The sequence below is a fragment of the Giraffa tippelskirchi genome, chromosome 9, assembly GCF_054371585.1.
Source record: "Giraffa tippelskirchi isolate mGirTip1 chromosome 9, T2T-mGirTip1v1.2.pri, whole genome shotgun sequence".
Classification (NCBI taxonomy): domain Eukaryota; kingdom Metazoa; phylum Chordata; class Mammalia; order Artiodactyla; family Giraffidae; genus Giraffa; species Giraffa tippelskirchi.
This window is the reverse complement of record NC_137283.1, coordinates 73,600,528-73,616,958: the sequence shown is the minus strand read 5'-3', so window position 1 is coordinate 73,616,958 and position 16,431 is coordinate 73,600,528. Positions and strand designations below refer to the sequence as shown.

At 41.6% G+C, this 16,431-nt stretch overlaps 1 protein-coding gene and 1 long non-coding RNA gene across 4 annotated transcripts in view; one reads left to right on the top strand and one right to left on the bottom strand.

Annotated features, from left to right (window-relative positions):
• The window catches only part of SDHAF4 (succinate dehydrogenase complex assembly factor 4), a 38,956-nt gene extending 27,166 nt beyond the window's left edge, over positions 1-11,790 (top strand). The window contains exons 3-5 of one of the 2 annotated variants that reach the window (XR_014065199.1): positions 5,015-5,145; positions 5,548-5,603; positions 6,842-11,790. Coding sequence is in view for 1 of the 2 variants with exons in the window: in XM_081529386.1 (XP_081385512.1) it covers positions 5,015-5,124 (110 nt within the window). In the remaining variant the exon portion in view is untranslated. Of the gene's footprint in view, positions 1-5,014; positions 5,441-5,547; positions 5,604-6,841 lie in introns of those variants that run through there. The other variant, XM_081529386.1, reaches the window with a different exon arrangement.
• LOC145521176 (uncharacterized) overlaps positions 1-16,431 on the bottom strand; it is a 39,540-nt gene that overhangs the window by 11,585 nt on the left and 11,524 nt on the right. The window lies entirely within an intron of this gene.

Below are 16,431 nucleotides of genomic sequence, written 5' to 3'. Positions count from 1 at the left end.
CTCAGCTTTCTTCACCGTCCAACTCTCACATCCATACATGACCACTGGAAAAACCATAGTCTTGACTAGACGGACTTTTGTTGGCAAAGTAATGTCTCTGCTTTTAAACATGCTATCTAGGTTGGCCATAACCTTCCTTCCAAGTAGTAAGCGTCTTTTAATTTCATGGCTGCAGTCACCATCAGCAGTGATTCTGGAGCCCAAAAAAGTAAAGTCTGACAGTGTTTCCACTGTTTCCCCATCTATTTCCCATGGAGTGATGGGACCAGATGCCATGATCTTAGTTTTCTGAACGTTGAGCTTTAAGCCAACTTTTTCACTCTCCTCCTTCACCTTCATCAAGAGGCTCTTTAGTTCTTCTTCACTTTCTGCCATAAGGGTGGTGTCATCCGCATATCTGAGGTTATTGATATTTCTCCCGGCAATCTTGATTCCAGCTTGTGTTTCTTCCAGCCCAGCGTTTCTCATGATGTACTCTGCATATAAGTTAAATAAGCAGGGTGACAATATACAGCCTTGACGTACTCCTTTTCCTATTTGGAACCAGTCTGTTGTTCCATATCCAGTTCTGACTGTTGCTTCCTGACCTGCATACAGGTTTCTCAAGAGACAGGTCAGATGGTCTGGTATTCCCATCTCTTTCAGAATTTTCCACAGTTTGTTGTGATCCACACAGTCAAAGGCTTTGGCATAGTCAATAAAGCAGAAATAGATGTTTTTCTGGAACTCTCTTGCTTTTTCGATGATCCAGCGGATATTGGCAATTTGATCTCTGGTTCCTCTGCCTTTTCTAAAACCAGCTTGAACATCTGGAAGTTCACGGTTCACGTATTGCTGAAGCCTGGCTTGGAGAATTTTGAGCATTACTTTACTAGCATGTGAGATGAGTGCAATTGTGCGGTAGTTTGAGCATTCTTTGGCATTGCCTTTCTTTGGGATTGGAACGAAGACTGACCTCTTCCAGTCCTGTGGCCACTGCTGAGTTTTCCAAATTTGCTGGCATATCGAGTGCAGCACTTTCACAGCATTATGTTTGAGGATTTGAAATAGCTCAACTGGAATTCCATCACCTCCACTAGCTTTGTTCGTAGTGATGCTTTCTAAGGCCCACTTGACTTCACATTCCAAGATGTCTGGCTCTAGGTGAGTGATCACACCATCGTGATTATCTGTGTCGTGAAAATCTTTTTTGTACAGTTCTTCTGTGTATTCTTGCCACCTCTTCTTAATATCTTCTGCTTCTGTTAGGTCCATACCATTTCTGTCCTTTATCGAGCCTATCTTTGCGTGAAATGTTCCCTTGTTATCTCTAATTTTCTTGAAGAGGTCTCTAGTCTTTCCTAATCTGTTGTTTTCCTCTATTTGTTTGCACTGCTCGCTGACGAAGGCTTTCTTATCTCTCCTTGCTATTCTTTGGAACTCTGCATTCAGATGGGAATATCTTTCCTTTTCTCCTTTGCTTTTCGCTTCTCTTCTCTTCCCAGCTATCTGTAAGGCCTCCTCAGACAGCCATTTTGCTTTTTTGCATTTCTTTTCCATGGGGATTTTCTTGATCCCTGTCTCCTGTACAATGTCACGAACCTCTGTCCATAGTTCATCAGGCATTCTGTCTATCAGGTCTAGTCCCTTAAATCTATTTTTCACTTCCACTGTATACTCATAAGGGATTTGATCTAGGTCATACCTGAATGGTCTAGTGGTTTTCCCTACTTTCTTCAATTTAAGTCTGAATTTGGCAATAAGCAGTTCATGATCTGAGCCACAGTCTGCTCCCGGTCTTGTTTTTGCTGACTGTATAGAGCTTCTCCATCTTTTGCAGATTCATGATACTGTATATAAAAAACCCTGAAGTCTCAACCAAAAAACTACTAGAACTAATAAATTCTGTAAAGTTATAGAATATGATTAATATACAGAAATACATTTCTTTTACATACACTAATAATGAACTATCATAAAGTTAAAGTAAAATACCTTCTTAAAATCACATCAAAAAGAATAAAACACCTAGGAATAAACTTAAACGTGAAACACCTCTGCTCTGAAAACTGAGACAGTGATGAAGGAAATTGAAGATGATGGAAGAAGTGGGAGAATATCCTGTGCTCTTGAATTGAAAGAATTAATATTGTTAAAATGGTCATACTACCCAGAACAATCTGCAGATTAAAGGGAATCCCTATCAAAATAACCATGCCATTTTTCACAGAACTAGAATAAATAATCCAAACATTCATACAGAACCACAAAAGACCCCCAGATTGCCAAAATAGTACAGAGGAAGAACAGATCTGGAAATATCAAGCTCACAGACTTCAGACTGTACTACAAAACCACAGTAATCAAAACAGCATGGTACTGGCACTACACACAGATTAATGATACAGAATAGAGATCCCGGAAATGAACCCATGCACCTATGGTCAGTTATTCTATAACAAAAGAGGCAAGAATATACAGTGGAAAAAGAAAGTTGTGCTGGGAAAACTGGACAGCTGCATGTAAAAGAATGAGATTGGAACATTTCCTCACACGGCACATAGAAATACTCAGTGGATTAAGTATATACATGTAAGACCTGAAACCATAAAGAGAACATAGACATAACACTCTCTGACATAGATTGCAGCAATATTTTTTTGAATCTGTCTCCTAAGCAAAAGAGATAAAAGAAATAAACAGACGGGACCTAATTAAACTTAAAAACTTTTGCACAGCAAAGGAAACCATGGATAAAACGAAAAGACAACCTATGAAATAAGAGAAAATACTTGCAAACAATTTGACCAACACAGGGTTAATATCCAAATATATAAACAGCTCATACAACTCCATATTAAAAAAAAAAAACAATCAAAAAATGGGCAGAAGATGGGATAGACATTTTTCCAAAGAAGACATAGAGGTGGCCAGTAAGCACATGGAAAAAAATGCTCAGCATCACTAATTATTAGAGAAATGCAAATCAAAACTACAGTGAGGTATCGGCTCACAGTGGTCAGAGTGACTATGAAAAAGTCAACAAATAATAAATACTAGAGAAGGTGTGGAGAAAGGGGAACTTTCATACACTGTTGGTGGGAATGTAAATTGGTTCATACACTATGGAAAATATTACAGAGTTTCCTCAAAAAACTGAAAATAGAACTACCATATGACCCAGCGATTCCACTAGCATGTATATATCCAAAGAAAAGGAAAACACTAATTTGAGGAGACGGATTGCACCCCAGTGTCCACAGCATTATTTACAATAGCCAAGATACGGAAACAACCTCATTGACCAACAGATTAATGGGTAAAGAAGATGTGGTGTGTACACACACACACACACAGGAATATTACCCAGCCATTAAAAACAATGAAATCTGCCATTTGCAACAATGGAAATGGACCTCAAGAATATTCTCCTTAGTGAAAAAAGAGAAAGACAAATACTTGCTTTTCATCTCTTATATGTGGAGCCTAAAAAATAAGAACGGGGTATATAGCAAAACAGTAACAGACTAACAGGTATAGGAAACTGAACTAGTGGTACTGGGGAGAGGAAAGTGCGGAAGCCAAGATAGGGGTATGGGATTAAGAGATACAGACTGCTATCTTTAGGACTTCGTGGTTGTACAGTGGTTAAGAATTTGCCCGCCAATGCAGGGGACAGGAATTTCATCCCAGGTCTGGGAAGATTCCAAATACCACAGGGCAACTTAGGCCAGTGCAAGGACACAGTTACTGAGCCTGCACACCACAACTACTGGAGTCTACATGCTCCAGAGCCTTTGAGCCTCAGCTCCTGAGCCCACGAGCTGCAACTGCCAAAGCCCTCACGCTCTGGAGCCCACGTGCCACAACTAGAGAGTCCATGCACCTCAACGAAAGATCCCCCGTGATGCAGGGAAGATCCTGTGTGCCACAGCTAAGACCCAGTGCAGTCAAATAAATAAATATTCATTAAGTAAATACCTTTGGAAAAAGAACTGGGTGGTTCTAACGGCTGGTTCCTCTCCTGCTCTCCCCATGTACAGTCAGTACAGAGTGTGTGCCAAGAGCAAGACTGCAGCCAGAATGTGTGAATTCAAACTCACTTTCACCACTTAGTAGCTGTGTAACCTTGAGCTCCTCATCTGTAGAGTGGAGATAATAATTGTTCCTGTCCCAAAAGATTATTATGAGCATTAAATTAATTAATATGTATAAAGTCCTCAGAATTGAGCATGAACATTCCTATTATGAACACCTAGTGTTAACAGTAATAGCAGCTGTTAGGCACATGCAGGAGACCTGGGTTTGATCCCTGGGTTGGGAAGATCCCCTGAAGGAGGGCATGGCAACCCACTCCAGTATTCTTGCCTGGAGAATCCCATGGACAGAGGAGCCTGTTAGGCTGTGGTCCATGGGGTCACAAAGAGTCAGATATGACTGAGTGACTAAGCACATGCACATAAATGGCAATTTCAGGTAACCAGTTGCTGAAGCCAAAACCGTGTGATGAGGAAAATTAATACTCATAGCTAGAATTAATTGAGCATTCTATGTACCTGGCACTGTGCTGGGCCCTTTACATGCATTTCTTTTTTTATTTCTCAAGATAACAAGGCAGATACGATTGTCCCCAGTTCATTCATAAGAAAAATAAGGCATTGAGTCAAAGTAATGTTCAAAGTAATCTTGTTTCACAGCCTTTCAAACCCTGTGGATTTGAAGTCTGTATTCTCTGTACCCCTTTCCTCCTGTTCTAATACAGCCAGTCCCCAGATGAGAGCCTGAGAGGGGTCTGAGAATTCTAAGTCATTAATGCAGGTAATAAAGTTGATTGAATATGAAGATTGTATCCTAAAGTGATCTCTCAAGCTGGGAAGAATCACGTTTAGAGTGTGTTTAAGGACTACATAGTAGTAGCTTCATCAGTAGCATCCAGCCTCGTTAACTGTCAGCTCAGCACCCTCATCTGCAGAAATGACCGTAATGCTTTTCCCACCTCCACTGACTGCTGTTTTTTAACTTATTATTTCTTTAGAATTTCCAGATGATATTAATCCTGTTACAAAAGAGAAAGGTGGACCCAGAGGCCCAGAACCTACCCGATATGGAGATTGGGAACGAAAAGGACGCTGTATTGATTTTTAAGCCACATATTGTTTAACTGCAGTATCTTTTTCTGATTGTGTACATCTGAATTAACTTATTTTTGACTATTGTCTTTCTGTACATCATTTAAGTCTCCTAATTTCTATAATGTGTTTAAAAATATATGTGATAGCTTTGGAAGAAAATATGCTGCTATAAATTAGGAAAGAGGAAATATTTTTACATTAGCACATTAATTTAAATGTTTTGAGGTATTAAAGAGATGATTAGAGCTGCAAAGTTTCATTTCATCATGTTTCAATTTAAGTTAATCAGTTTATAAGATACAAGTGTAAATAAAACTTTTTAAAAATGATTTTGTTGCCATGTGCTAAGTAATAGTGACTTTTTAAATGTGAGTTAAGTAGTGCATTACAGTTTGGTAAGGCCACAAGTAACAATAGAAAATCTTTAACTCCGGAGCCAATTATTTGGGTTCAAATCCCAACTCTGCTGCTTCCTAGCTTATGTAACCTTGGGTAAGTTATTTAACTTCTCTGTGCTTCAGAATCCTTATGTGTAAATTGGAGATAATACTAGTTCCACCTCGTAGGACAGTTGAGATTAAATGAGGTAGTACATTGAACCACTTGGAGCAGTGCGTAGCACATACCTCTCAGTGGGTTAGTGATCCTTACATCGTAAATGTATTTTCTCAAGTCTCTAGGCTGCCTGGGGGGAAAGATTTAAAAACTGACATTTGAAATACTTGAGTTGAAATTGTCTTATATGAATATAACATACAAAAAACCATTAAGTAGATATTAGTGATTATTTGCATGGATGAACTGAGCTGAATTTTATGTTTGTTAAACATAAAATTCAGGCTGATATGAGAAAAGCAGCAGATGAAACGGGCCAGCTTAGTTAATCAGTTTTGATCATTCAAAACCTCCTACCCTGTGGCCTTTGGATAACTGGGTTGGGAAAAGTCAAGTCTAGTTTACAGAGCTGGGCTGAAGGAAGAACAGGAACTGCTGAGCTCCTGTAAGGTGTCCTGGGCTCTCCTCTGGCCTCACTCAGCCACCTGGACTGGACCTTCAGTCCCCAGGCTACATTTAAATAACTTGAAGGTTTGCAGAGCATGTAGAATGCAGTAGGCTGGTAATTGTGTGATATGAGTTTTAAGTGCAGTATTATCCGAGAAGATAGGAGGAAGGCTTATTTAAGAGGATAAACTTTTTTTTTTTCTTTGAAAAAAATAAACTTTCTAAAAAAGGTATCTTACTTCAAACCAACCAGTGTGGTAACTGGGATTAGTTATTCAGTCTTTATATCAGTTATCTCTCTCAGTCAGCATTTGTTCTTCTGTGTCTGCTGTGAAGTAGTAACCACATTTCTTTAAAAATATTCTATAATTTAGTCAACCTCCAATGAATTTTTACTAATTTTAACATTCCATAAATATTATATTCAATTAGTCATTAATATTCATTATTTTGTACCATATAGTTTTGCTTGTGTTCCACACTAATCATCATATGTGATACACAAAAGACACTTTATATACTTCAAAAACAAGTATAAAATATGTTGCAATGAAGTGTATTAAAATAATACATATCATAATATGTAAAATATATTTTAATATGTAAAATAAAAATAATGTAATAATGTAATATAATAAAAATAATATGTAAAAATAAAATAATACATATCATATATTGGAGGTAAAATCTGGTGGCATAAGAACATTTATAGTCTTTATGCCCATCAGACATTCATGAAAGAACCTGAAGACTCACAGAAGATGATGTGGTGGCAATGGAAGAGTGTTACTCAGATCTCCCGTGGGAAGCAGAGTTGACAGAGGACCTGGCTGCTGCCCCCTGGCACCAACCACTGTGTTCCTGATGAAGCCACACGTCCCCCACCAGTGAGTGGCTGTGGTGGGGCTGCGGTGAATGAGTGTGCTGGCCTGTACCCCAGAGACTCCCCATGAGCCTTGCAGACTTTCCCCAGGGCTGTGCTGCTGAGTGAGACTCTTCCCTCCCAACCCTTCTTTCCCTCTCTCTCCCCTTCACAGGTGCCAGACTCAGCCTCCTTCTTCCATTTATAGCTCACAAATGTCACCCCAGTAAATCTCTTTCATGTTTAATCCCATCTTAGCATCTGTTTCTCAGAGAACCCAAACTAAACATAGATAATTATAAAAGAACAACTTACAGACAGGTTTTCAGAAAATGTCATGTAAAGTTTGTAGCTTTTTGTACTATAATTTAAACACTAATTTTACATTGGAGATTTCTGGGAAATTTTAGGTTGAGCATTGGCATACAAAGCTCCATAGTTTGAGTCTTGTACCTAGTAGGTGTTTTGGTGGAATTTAATCATGTCCAGCATTTTTTCTACTTTGATGTCAGTTGCTATAACCCACCATAAGCCAAAATAAAATATTATCAGCTATTAAACTATTAAACCTACTATTACCTCTTCCATCAATACAAGAGACAACTCTACACATGGACATTACCAGATGGTCAGTACCAAAATCAAATCCATTCTATTCTTTGCAGCTGAAGATGGAGAAGCTCTATATAGGCAGCAAAAACAAGACCGGGAGCTGACTGTGGCTCAGATCATGAGCCCCTTATTGCCAAATTCAGACTTAAATTGAAAGTGGGGAAAACCACTGGACCATTCACTTATGACCTAAATCAAATCCCTTATTATACAGTGGAAGTGACGAATAAATTCAAGGGCTTAAACCTGGTAGACAGTGCCTAAAGAAGGACAAATGTTCGTGACACTGTACAGGAGGAGGAGACTAAAACCATCCCCAAGAAAAGAAATGCAAGAAGGCAAAGTGCTTGTCTGAGGAGGCTTTACAAAATAGCTGAGAAAAGAAGAGAAGTGGAAGGCAAAGAAGAAACTGAATGCAGAGTTCTAGAAAATAGCAAGGAGAGGTAAGAAAGCCTTCTTAAGTGAACAGTGTAAAGATGAAATAATAGAATGAGAAAGACTACAGAGATCTGTTCAAGAAAATTAGAGATACCAAGGGAACATTTCATGCAAAGATGGGCACAATAAAGGGCAGAAATGGTATGGACCTAAGAGGAGCAGAAGATATTAAGAAGAGGTGGCAAGAATACACAGAAGAACTGGACAAAAATGGTCTTAATGACCTGGATAACCATGGTGGTGTGGTCACTCACCTACAGCCAGACTATCCTCGAGTGTGAAGTCAAGTAGGCCTCAGGAAGCATTACTACAAATAAAGTTAGTGAGGTGATAGAATTCCAGCTGAGCTATTTCAAATCCTAAAAGATGATGCTGTGAAAGTGGTGCACTCAATATGCCAGCAAATTTGGAAAACTCAGCAATGGTCACAGGACTGGAAAAGTTCAATTTTAATTCCAGTCCCAAAGAAAGGCAATGCCAAAGAATGCTCAAACTACTACAATTGCATTCATTGTACAAACTGTGCAGCTGTGTGCATTTGACATGCTAGCAAGATAATGCTCAAAATCCTTCAAGCTAAGCTTCAACATATGTGAACTGAGAACTTCGAGATGTACAAGCTGGATTTAGAAAAGGCAGAGAAACCAGATATCAAATTGCCAGTATCCATTGGATCATAGAAGAAGCAAGGGAATTCCAAAAACCATCTGCTTCATTGACTACACTAAAGCCTTTGACTGTGTGGATCACAACAAACTGGAAAATAGGAATACCAGACCACCTTACCTGTCTCCTGAGAAACTTGTATGCAGGTCAAGAAGCAACAGAACCAGACATGGAACAATGGACTGGTTCAAAATTGGGAAAGGAGTGTGTCAAGGCTGTATATTGTCACCCTGCTTATTTAACTTATATGCAGAATACATCATGCAAAATGCCAGGATGGATGAATCACAAGCTGGAATCAAGATTGCTGAGAGAAATATCAATAACCTCAGATATGCAGATGGTATCACTCTAATGGCAGAAAGTGAAGAGGAACTAAAGAGCCTCTTGATGAGAGTGAAAAGGCTGGGTTAAAATTCAACACTCAAAAAACTAAGATCATAGCATCCGTTCCATCACTTCATGGCAAATAGATGAGGAAAAAGTGGAAACAGTAGATTTTATTTTCTTGGGCTTCAAAATCACTGAGGACAGTGACTGCAGCCACGAAATTAAAAGACGCTTACTCTTTGGAAGAAAAGCTGTGACAAGCCTAGACAGTGTATTAAAAAGCAGGGACATCACTTTGCCAACAAAGGTCTTTTAGTCAAACCTATGGTTTTCCTAGTAATCATGTATGGATGTGAGAGTTGGACCATAACGTATTTGAGTGCTGAAGAATATATGCTTTTGAACTGTGGCTGGAAAAGACTCTTGAGAGTCCCTTGGACAGGAGGGAGATCAAACCAGTCCATCCTAAAGGAAATCCACCCTAAATATTCATTGGAAGGACTGATGCTGAAGCTCTAATACTTTGGCTACTGATGCAAAGAACTGACTCATTGGAAAAGACCCTGAAGCTGGGAAAGATTGAAGGAGGGAGAAGGGGATGACAGAATGAGATGGTTGGATGGCATCTCCAGCTCAATGGACATGAGTTTGAGTAAACTGCAGGAGTTGGTGATGCACAGGGAGCCCTGGCGTGCTGCAGTCCATGGGGTTGCAAAGAGTTGGACACAACTGAGTGACTGAGCAACAACAAAAGACGTGTATAGGGTTGTCAAGCCATCCCTGGCCCAAGAAGAGCTTTCTTGGCGGGCATCCCTCTTACAACCACTGGAGCCAAAGCTGCCAGGACTGGCTGCTCAGTGACTTATAAGAATTACTGAATGACCTGTGACTATTGAGTGTCTGTGATTAGTAAGTGCTCAATATCAGTTCTGGTCCTCTGGGCACTTTGTTCTGCATGTTCGTCCTCGGATCCTGCAGTTGTAAGACCTCTTTCTGACACTCCAGCTACCTCTGGGGCTTGGTTCTCACAGACGCTGTTTGTGCCTCTCCCCATCCTGCTCCTTCTCCCTCCTGGGAGAGCAATGACCATAGATTCTCTCTAAGCTAACCTCTCTCTGTGATCACCCGAATCTGGGTAAAGAATTAAAGAAAAATGTAGGCTTCTCTACTGTTGAGGGGTTTTAGATAAAGATGATAGCATCTACTCCATGTCAGTGGTGATTAACCGTCTCAGTCTTAAGGCCCTTTTATACTCTGAAATCTTTTACAGCCCGTAAATGGTGTGGGACACCAATGAGTTTTTGTTCATGTGTGTTATATCTGTCAATACGGGCTATATTAGAGATGAAAGATGAGAAATCTTTAAAGTGTTTAATTCATTTTAAAATAACCTAATAATAAGCCCATCACAAGTAAACATAAAGTAACATCTTTTTGAAAAGCAACTACGGTAAAATAACTTTCTGAAACAAAAAATTGAGTGACATTGTGTTCTATGTTTATTGTTCTCTTCAATGTCTAATGAAAGGCAGCCGTATCATATCATCTGTTGGGATAATGTTTTAATTGTGGTGTAAGGAAGAAAAGATGTCTTTATACAGATATGTAAATAGAAAAGAGAGTGTCTCACAGACCGCCTAAAAGGGTCTCAGGGTCCCCCAGGGTCCTTGAACCACACACTTCCAAGAACTGCTGAGCTGACGTATGTTGAAAGTGTGTTAGTTGCTTAGTCATGTCTGATTCTTTGCCACCCCATGGACTGTATCCCGCCAGGCTCCTTTGTCCATGGAATTCTCCAAGGCAAGGATACTGGAGTGGGTGGCCATTTACTTCTCCCATGTCCTTCTTGACCCAGGGATCAAACCTGGGTCTCCTGCATTGCAGGCAGATTCTTTACCATCTGAGCCCCTCATCAGGGAAGCCAGACTTAGGTGACAGGGCAAGTACTAGATACAGACTCCTCAGAAAGGCGAGCAGAACAGGTGGAGCCTCCAAGACCAAATCTCAGAGCTCCAGAGAGCCCTGACGTGCAGGGAGGGGCGGCCTGAGGTCAAGTCAGCGGCGCTTCTGCGGGCAGGACACTGCCTCCCATCACCACCACGGGCCCCAGGTCCCCTGAGGCTGCTGCCCACCACACTGGCAAAATGAAGTCCAGGGCCTTTCTTTCTCGTCCTCTCCTCTCTGCTGTGGGTGGGTCCTGAAGTCGGAGGTTTACACCCTGGGGCAGGGGGTGGACCCTGTATGGCAGGTAGGTTTGCTTGTACCAAGTTCAGGGTGAGTAAGGCAGGCTGCACTCTGGGGAGCCATCTGCGGAGATGGTGTTCCAGAGATTTTTGACAGACGCAGAAGTTACCTGTCCACCACTAGCATCAGAGAAAACTAGCTGAGAAGCAATTTCATTGGGGCATGCAACGTGTAAGTGTAAAATATATGAAATATATAGGCATGCAAACGGTTTAGTAACCCCTCAAACATGGCTTCCCAGGTAGCGCTAGCAGTAAAGAACCTGCCTGCCAGTGCAGGAGACCTAAGAGATGTGGGTTCAATCCCTGAGTGGGGAAGATCCCCTGGAGGAGGAAATGGCAACCCACTCCAGTATTCTTGCCTGGAGAATCCCATGGACAGAGGAGCCTACGGCCCATAGGGTCGCAAAGCACACGCCTGAAGCGATTTAGCACACACACAAACATGTTACATGGCTATTCCTGCTCATTTGAAGAATGTTTCCATAATAGCAGTGTAAAAATAAAGTTCAGATAATCCCTAAAACGTGTTAAATGTCTGTTCCTGCTCATTTGAAGACTCCTTCCGTAAAGATTGGACATTGGCACCTATGATTTATTTGTATGCCTTTTACACAGCCTTAGTTATAATGAATATGAAAAATTAGTTACATGAAAATTGGTTAAAATTTAGCAGCTTGTCTTCTTTTAAAATACCACTTAGGTATATTTAGGCACTGTGTTTCTAACCTAGTTGTAGCAGGTGAAATCTTGCCTGAAGGCTTGAGTCCTCAGTCCTATTAGCAGTTGCTGGTGGAAGGAGTCAAGGACAGTGTACACTGAGAAGCAGTTTGTTGGTGCACATGGACATCAAAGGAGCCTTTTAGAAGTAAATTACAAGGGAATATTGGAGGCTGAAAATATGTGCAGGAGAAAACCAGGAAAGTGTCTTTGCAGGCTTGCCTTTAAGTAGCCCCTTTGGAAAAACCTGAATTTATAAACTGACATGTTCAAGACTGTGGACTGTAACCACTGTCTTAAACCCCTGTGTGTTCCCTAGCACAGGAGGTCTCTGTGTTCAAACAGGCATCTACAACTTCAAAGTTATATAACATTTGGATTCTGTGGTTTACCAGAAGAGGTTTATATTTTGTTTCATTCCTAAGTCAATGACTCAGGTAAATCCTTTTATTTTTAAAAAAGCTTACATAAGATTTTATTTTTGACATTTTCTAATTTGCATTCTGCTGGTCAGAAGTCTCGGAACTTTTGAGTGGGTAGTTTCATATCAAGTCTGAGCCCTTGATCATAAGAGTCACGGCCCTGCCATTGTCCATACCTATACTCCAAACGCTCCAGCAGGGCAAAACCTCCGGCTCTTGTTATTTCGGTTTTATGTTGACAGGCTCATGCCGACTAGGACGCCCCCCGCCTTCTTCTACCATCGTGTCTCGTCCTCCTCTCGTCCCTGGTAGAATGAGGCTAGGCATAAACGACTGTGAAATGCCCTTCTCTACTACCAAAACCTGTCAGACCCTAATGCTTCCCCAGCTCGTTAGCCCTGAGAGCCTGTGACCCCGCCAGCAGCTCCGGGTCGCAGAGCCCTGCCGTCACGCGCACGTGTGCTGTGCTGCTTCTGGTGACTTTGCCCTGGTCCTCCAGGCGAGTGTTCTAGGGAGATTTTCTGTTCTGTAGGGGTTGTTGTTGTTCAGTTGCTCAATTCTGTCTGACTCTGCTACCCCATGGACGCCAGGCTTCCTTGTCCTTCACTGTCTCCTGGAGTTTGCTCAAACTTGTATACATTGAATCGATTATGCCATCCAACCATCTCATCCTCTGTCACCTCCTTCTCCTCTTTTCCTCAGCCTTTCCCAGCATCAGGGTCTTTTCCAGTGAGTTGGCTCTTTGCATCAGGTGGCCAAAATATTGGAGCTTCAGCTTCAGTATCAGTCCTTCCAAAGAATATTCAGGGTTGATTACCTTTAGGATTGACTGGTTTAATCTCCTTACTGTCCAAGGGATTCACACGTCTTCTCCAACACCACAGTTCGAAAGCATCAACTCTTCGGCGCTCAGCCTTCTTTATGGTCGAACTGTCACATCCATACGTGACTACTGGAAAACTCTGTAGGGGTTAGAATTCCCCAAACTACGTTTTTAGTGAGGGTTCTGAGTGCAGGTTAAGTTCTGCCATTTGGGTGCTCTTAGTGGGATTTGCATTTCTTTTCCATGGGGATTTTCTTGATCCCTGTCTCCTGTACAATGTCACGAACCTCTGTCCATAGTTCATCAGGCATTCTGTCTATCAGGTCTAGCCCCTTAAATCTATTTGTCACTTCCACTGTATACTCATAAGGGATTTGATCTAGGTCATACCTGAATGGTCTAGTGGTTTTCCCTACTTTCTTCAATTTAAGTCTGAATTTGGCAATAAGCAGTTCATGATCTGAGCCACAGTCTGCTCCCGGTCTTGTTTTTGCTGACTGTATAGAGCTTCTCCATCTTTGGCTGCAAAGAATATAATCAATCTGATTTCGGCGTTGACCATCTGGTGATGTCCACGTGCAGAGTCTTCTCTTGTGTTGTTGGAACAGGGTGTTTGCTATTACCAGTGCGTTCTCGTGGCAAAACTCTATTAGCCTTTGCCCTGCTTCATTCTGTACTCCAAGGCCAAACCTGCCTGTTACGCCAGGTGTTTCTTGACTTCCTACTTTTGCATTCCAGTCCCCTATAATGAAAAGGACATCTTTTTTGGGTGTTAGTTCTAGAAGGTCTTGTAGGTCTTCATAGAATCGTTCAACTTCAGCTTCTTCGGCGTTACTGGTCGGGGCATAGACTTGGATTACCGTGATATTGAATGGTTTGCCTTGAAAGCCAACAGAGATCATTCTGTCGTTTTTGACATTGCATCCAAGTACTGCATTTCGGACTCTTTTGTTGACCATGATGGCTACTCCATTTCTTCTAAGGGATTCTTGCCCACAGTAGTAGATATAATGGTCATCTGAGTTAAATTCACCCATTCCAGTCCATCTTAGTTTGCTGATTCCTAGAATGTCAACGTTCACTCTTGCCATCTCCTGTTTGACCACTTCCAGTTTGCCTTGTTTCATGGACCTAACATTCCAGGTTCCTATGCAATATTGCTCTTTACAGCATCGGACTTTGCGTCTATCACCAGTCACATCCACAGTTGGGTATTGTTTTTGCTTTGGCTCCATCCCATCATTCTTTCTGGAGTTATTTCTCCACTGATCTCCATTAGCATATTGGGCACCTACTGACCTGGGGAGTTCATCTTTCAGTGTCCTATCCTTTTGCCTTTTCATACTGTTCATGGGGTTCTCAAGGCAAGAATACTGAAGTGGTTTGCCATGCCCTTCTCCAGTGGACCACAATCTGTCAGACCTCTCCACCATGTCTGAGGAGGCCTTACAGATAGCTGGGAAGAGAAGAGAAGCGAAAAGCAAAGGAGAAAAGGAAAGATATTCTCATCTGAATGCAGAGTTCCAAAGAATAGCAAGGAGAGATAAGAAAGCCTTCCTCAGCAATCAGTGCAAACAAATAGAGGAAAACAACAGATTGGGAAAGACTAGAGACCTCTTCAAGAAAATTAGAGATACCAAGGGAACATTTCATGCAAAGATAGGCTCGATAAAGGACAGAAATGGTATGGACCTAACAGAAGCAGAAGATATTAAGAAGAGGTGGCAAGAATACACAGAAGAACTGTACAAAAAAGAACTTCACGACACAGATAATCACGATGGTGTGATCACTCACCTAGAGCCAGACATCTTGGAATGTGAAGTCAAGTGGGCCTTAGAAAGCATCACTACGAACAAAGCTAGTGGAGGTGATGGAATTCCAGTTGAGCTATTTCAAATCCTCAAAGGTGATGCTGTGAAAGTGCTGCACTCGATATGCCAGCAAATTTGGAAAACTCAGCAGTGGCCACAGGACTGGAAGAGGTCAGTCTTCGTTCCAATCCCAAAGAAAGGCAATGCCAAAGAATGCTCAAACTACCGCACAATTGCACTCATCTCACATGCTAGTAAAGTAATGCTCAAAATTCTCCAAGCCAGGCTTCAGCAATACGTGAACCGTGAACTTCCAGATGTTCAAGCTGGTTTTAGAAAAGGCAGAGGAACCAGAGATCAAATTGCCAATATCCGCTGGATCATCGAAAAAGCAAGAGAGTTCCAGAAAAACATCTATTTCTGCTTTATTGACTATGCCAAAGCCTTTGACTGTGTGGATCACAACAAACTGTGGAAAATTCTGAAAGAGATGGGAATACCAGACCATCTGACCTGTCTCTTGAGAAACCTGTATGCAGGTCAGGAAGCAACAGTCAGAACTGGATATGGAACAACAGACTGGTTCCAAATAGGAAAAGGAGTACGTCAAGGCTGTATATTGTCACCCTGCTTATTTAACTTATATGCAGAGTACATCATGAGAAACGCTGGGCTGGAAGAAACACAAGCTGGAATCAAGATTGCCGGGAGAAATATCAATAACCTCAGATATGCGGATGACACCACCCTTATGGCAGAAAGTGAAGAAGAACTAAAGAGCCTCTTGATGAAGGTGAAGGAGGAGAGTGAAAAAGTTGGCTTAAAGCTCAACGTTCAGAAAACTAAGATCATGGCATCTGGTCCCATCACTCCATGGGAAATAGATGGGGAAACAGTGGAAACACTGTCAGACTTTACTTTTTTGGGCTCCAGAATCACTGCTGATGGTGACTGCAGCCATGAAATTAAAAGACGCTTACTACTTGGAAGGAAGGTTATGGCCAACCTAGATAGCATGTTTAAAAGCAGAGACATTACTTTGCCAACAAAAGTCCGTCTAGTCAAGACTATGGTTTTTCCAGTGGTCATGTATGGATGTGAGAGTTGGACGGTGAAGAAAGCTGAGCGCCGCAGAATTGATGCTTTTGAACTGTGGTGTTGGAGAAGACTCTTGCGAGTTTCTTGGACTGCAAGGAGATCCAATCAATCCATCCTAAAAGAGATCAATCCTGGGTGTTCATTGGAAGGTCTGATGTTGAAGCTGAAGCTCCAATACTTTGGCCACCTCATGCGAAGGGTTGACTCATTGGAAAAGATCCTAATGCTGGGTAGGATTGGGGGCGGGAGGAGAAGGGGACGACAGAGGATGAGATGGTTGGATGGCATCA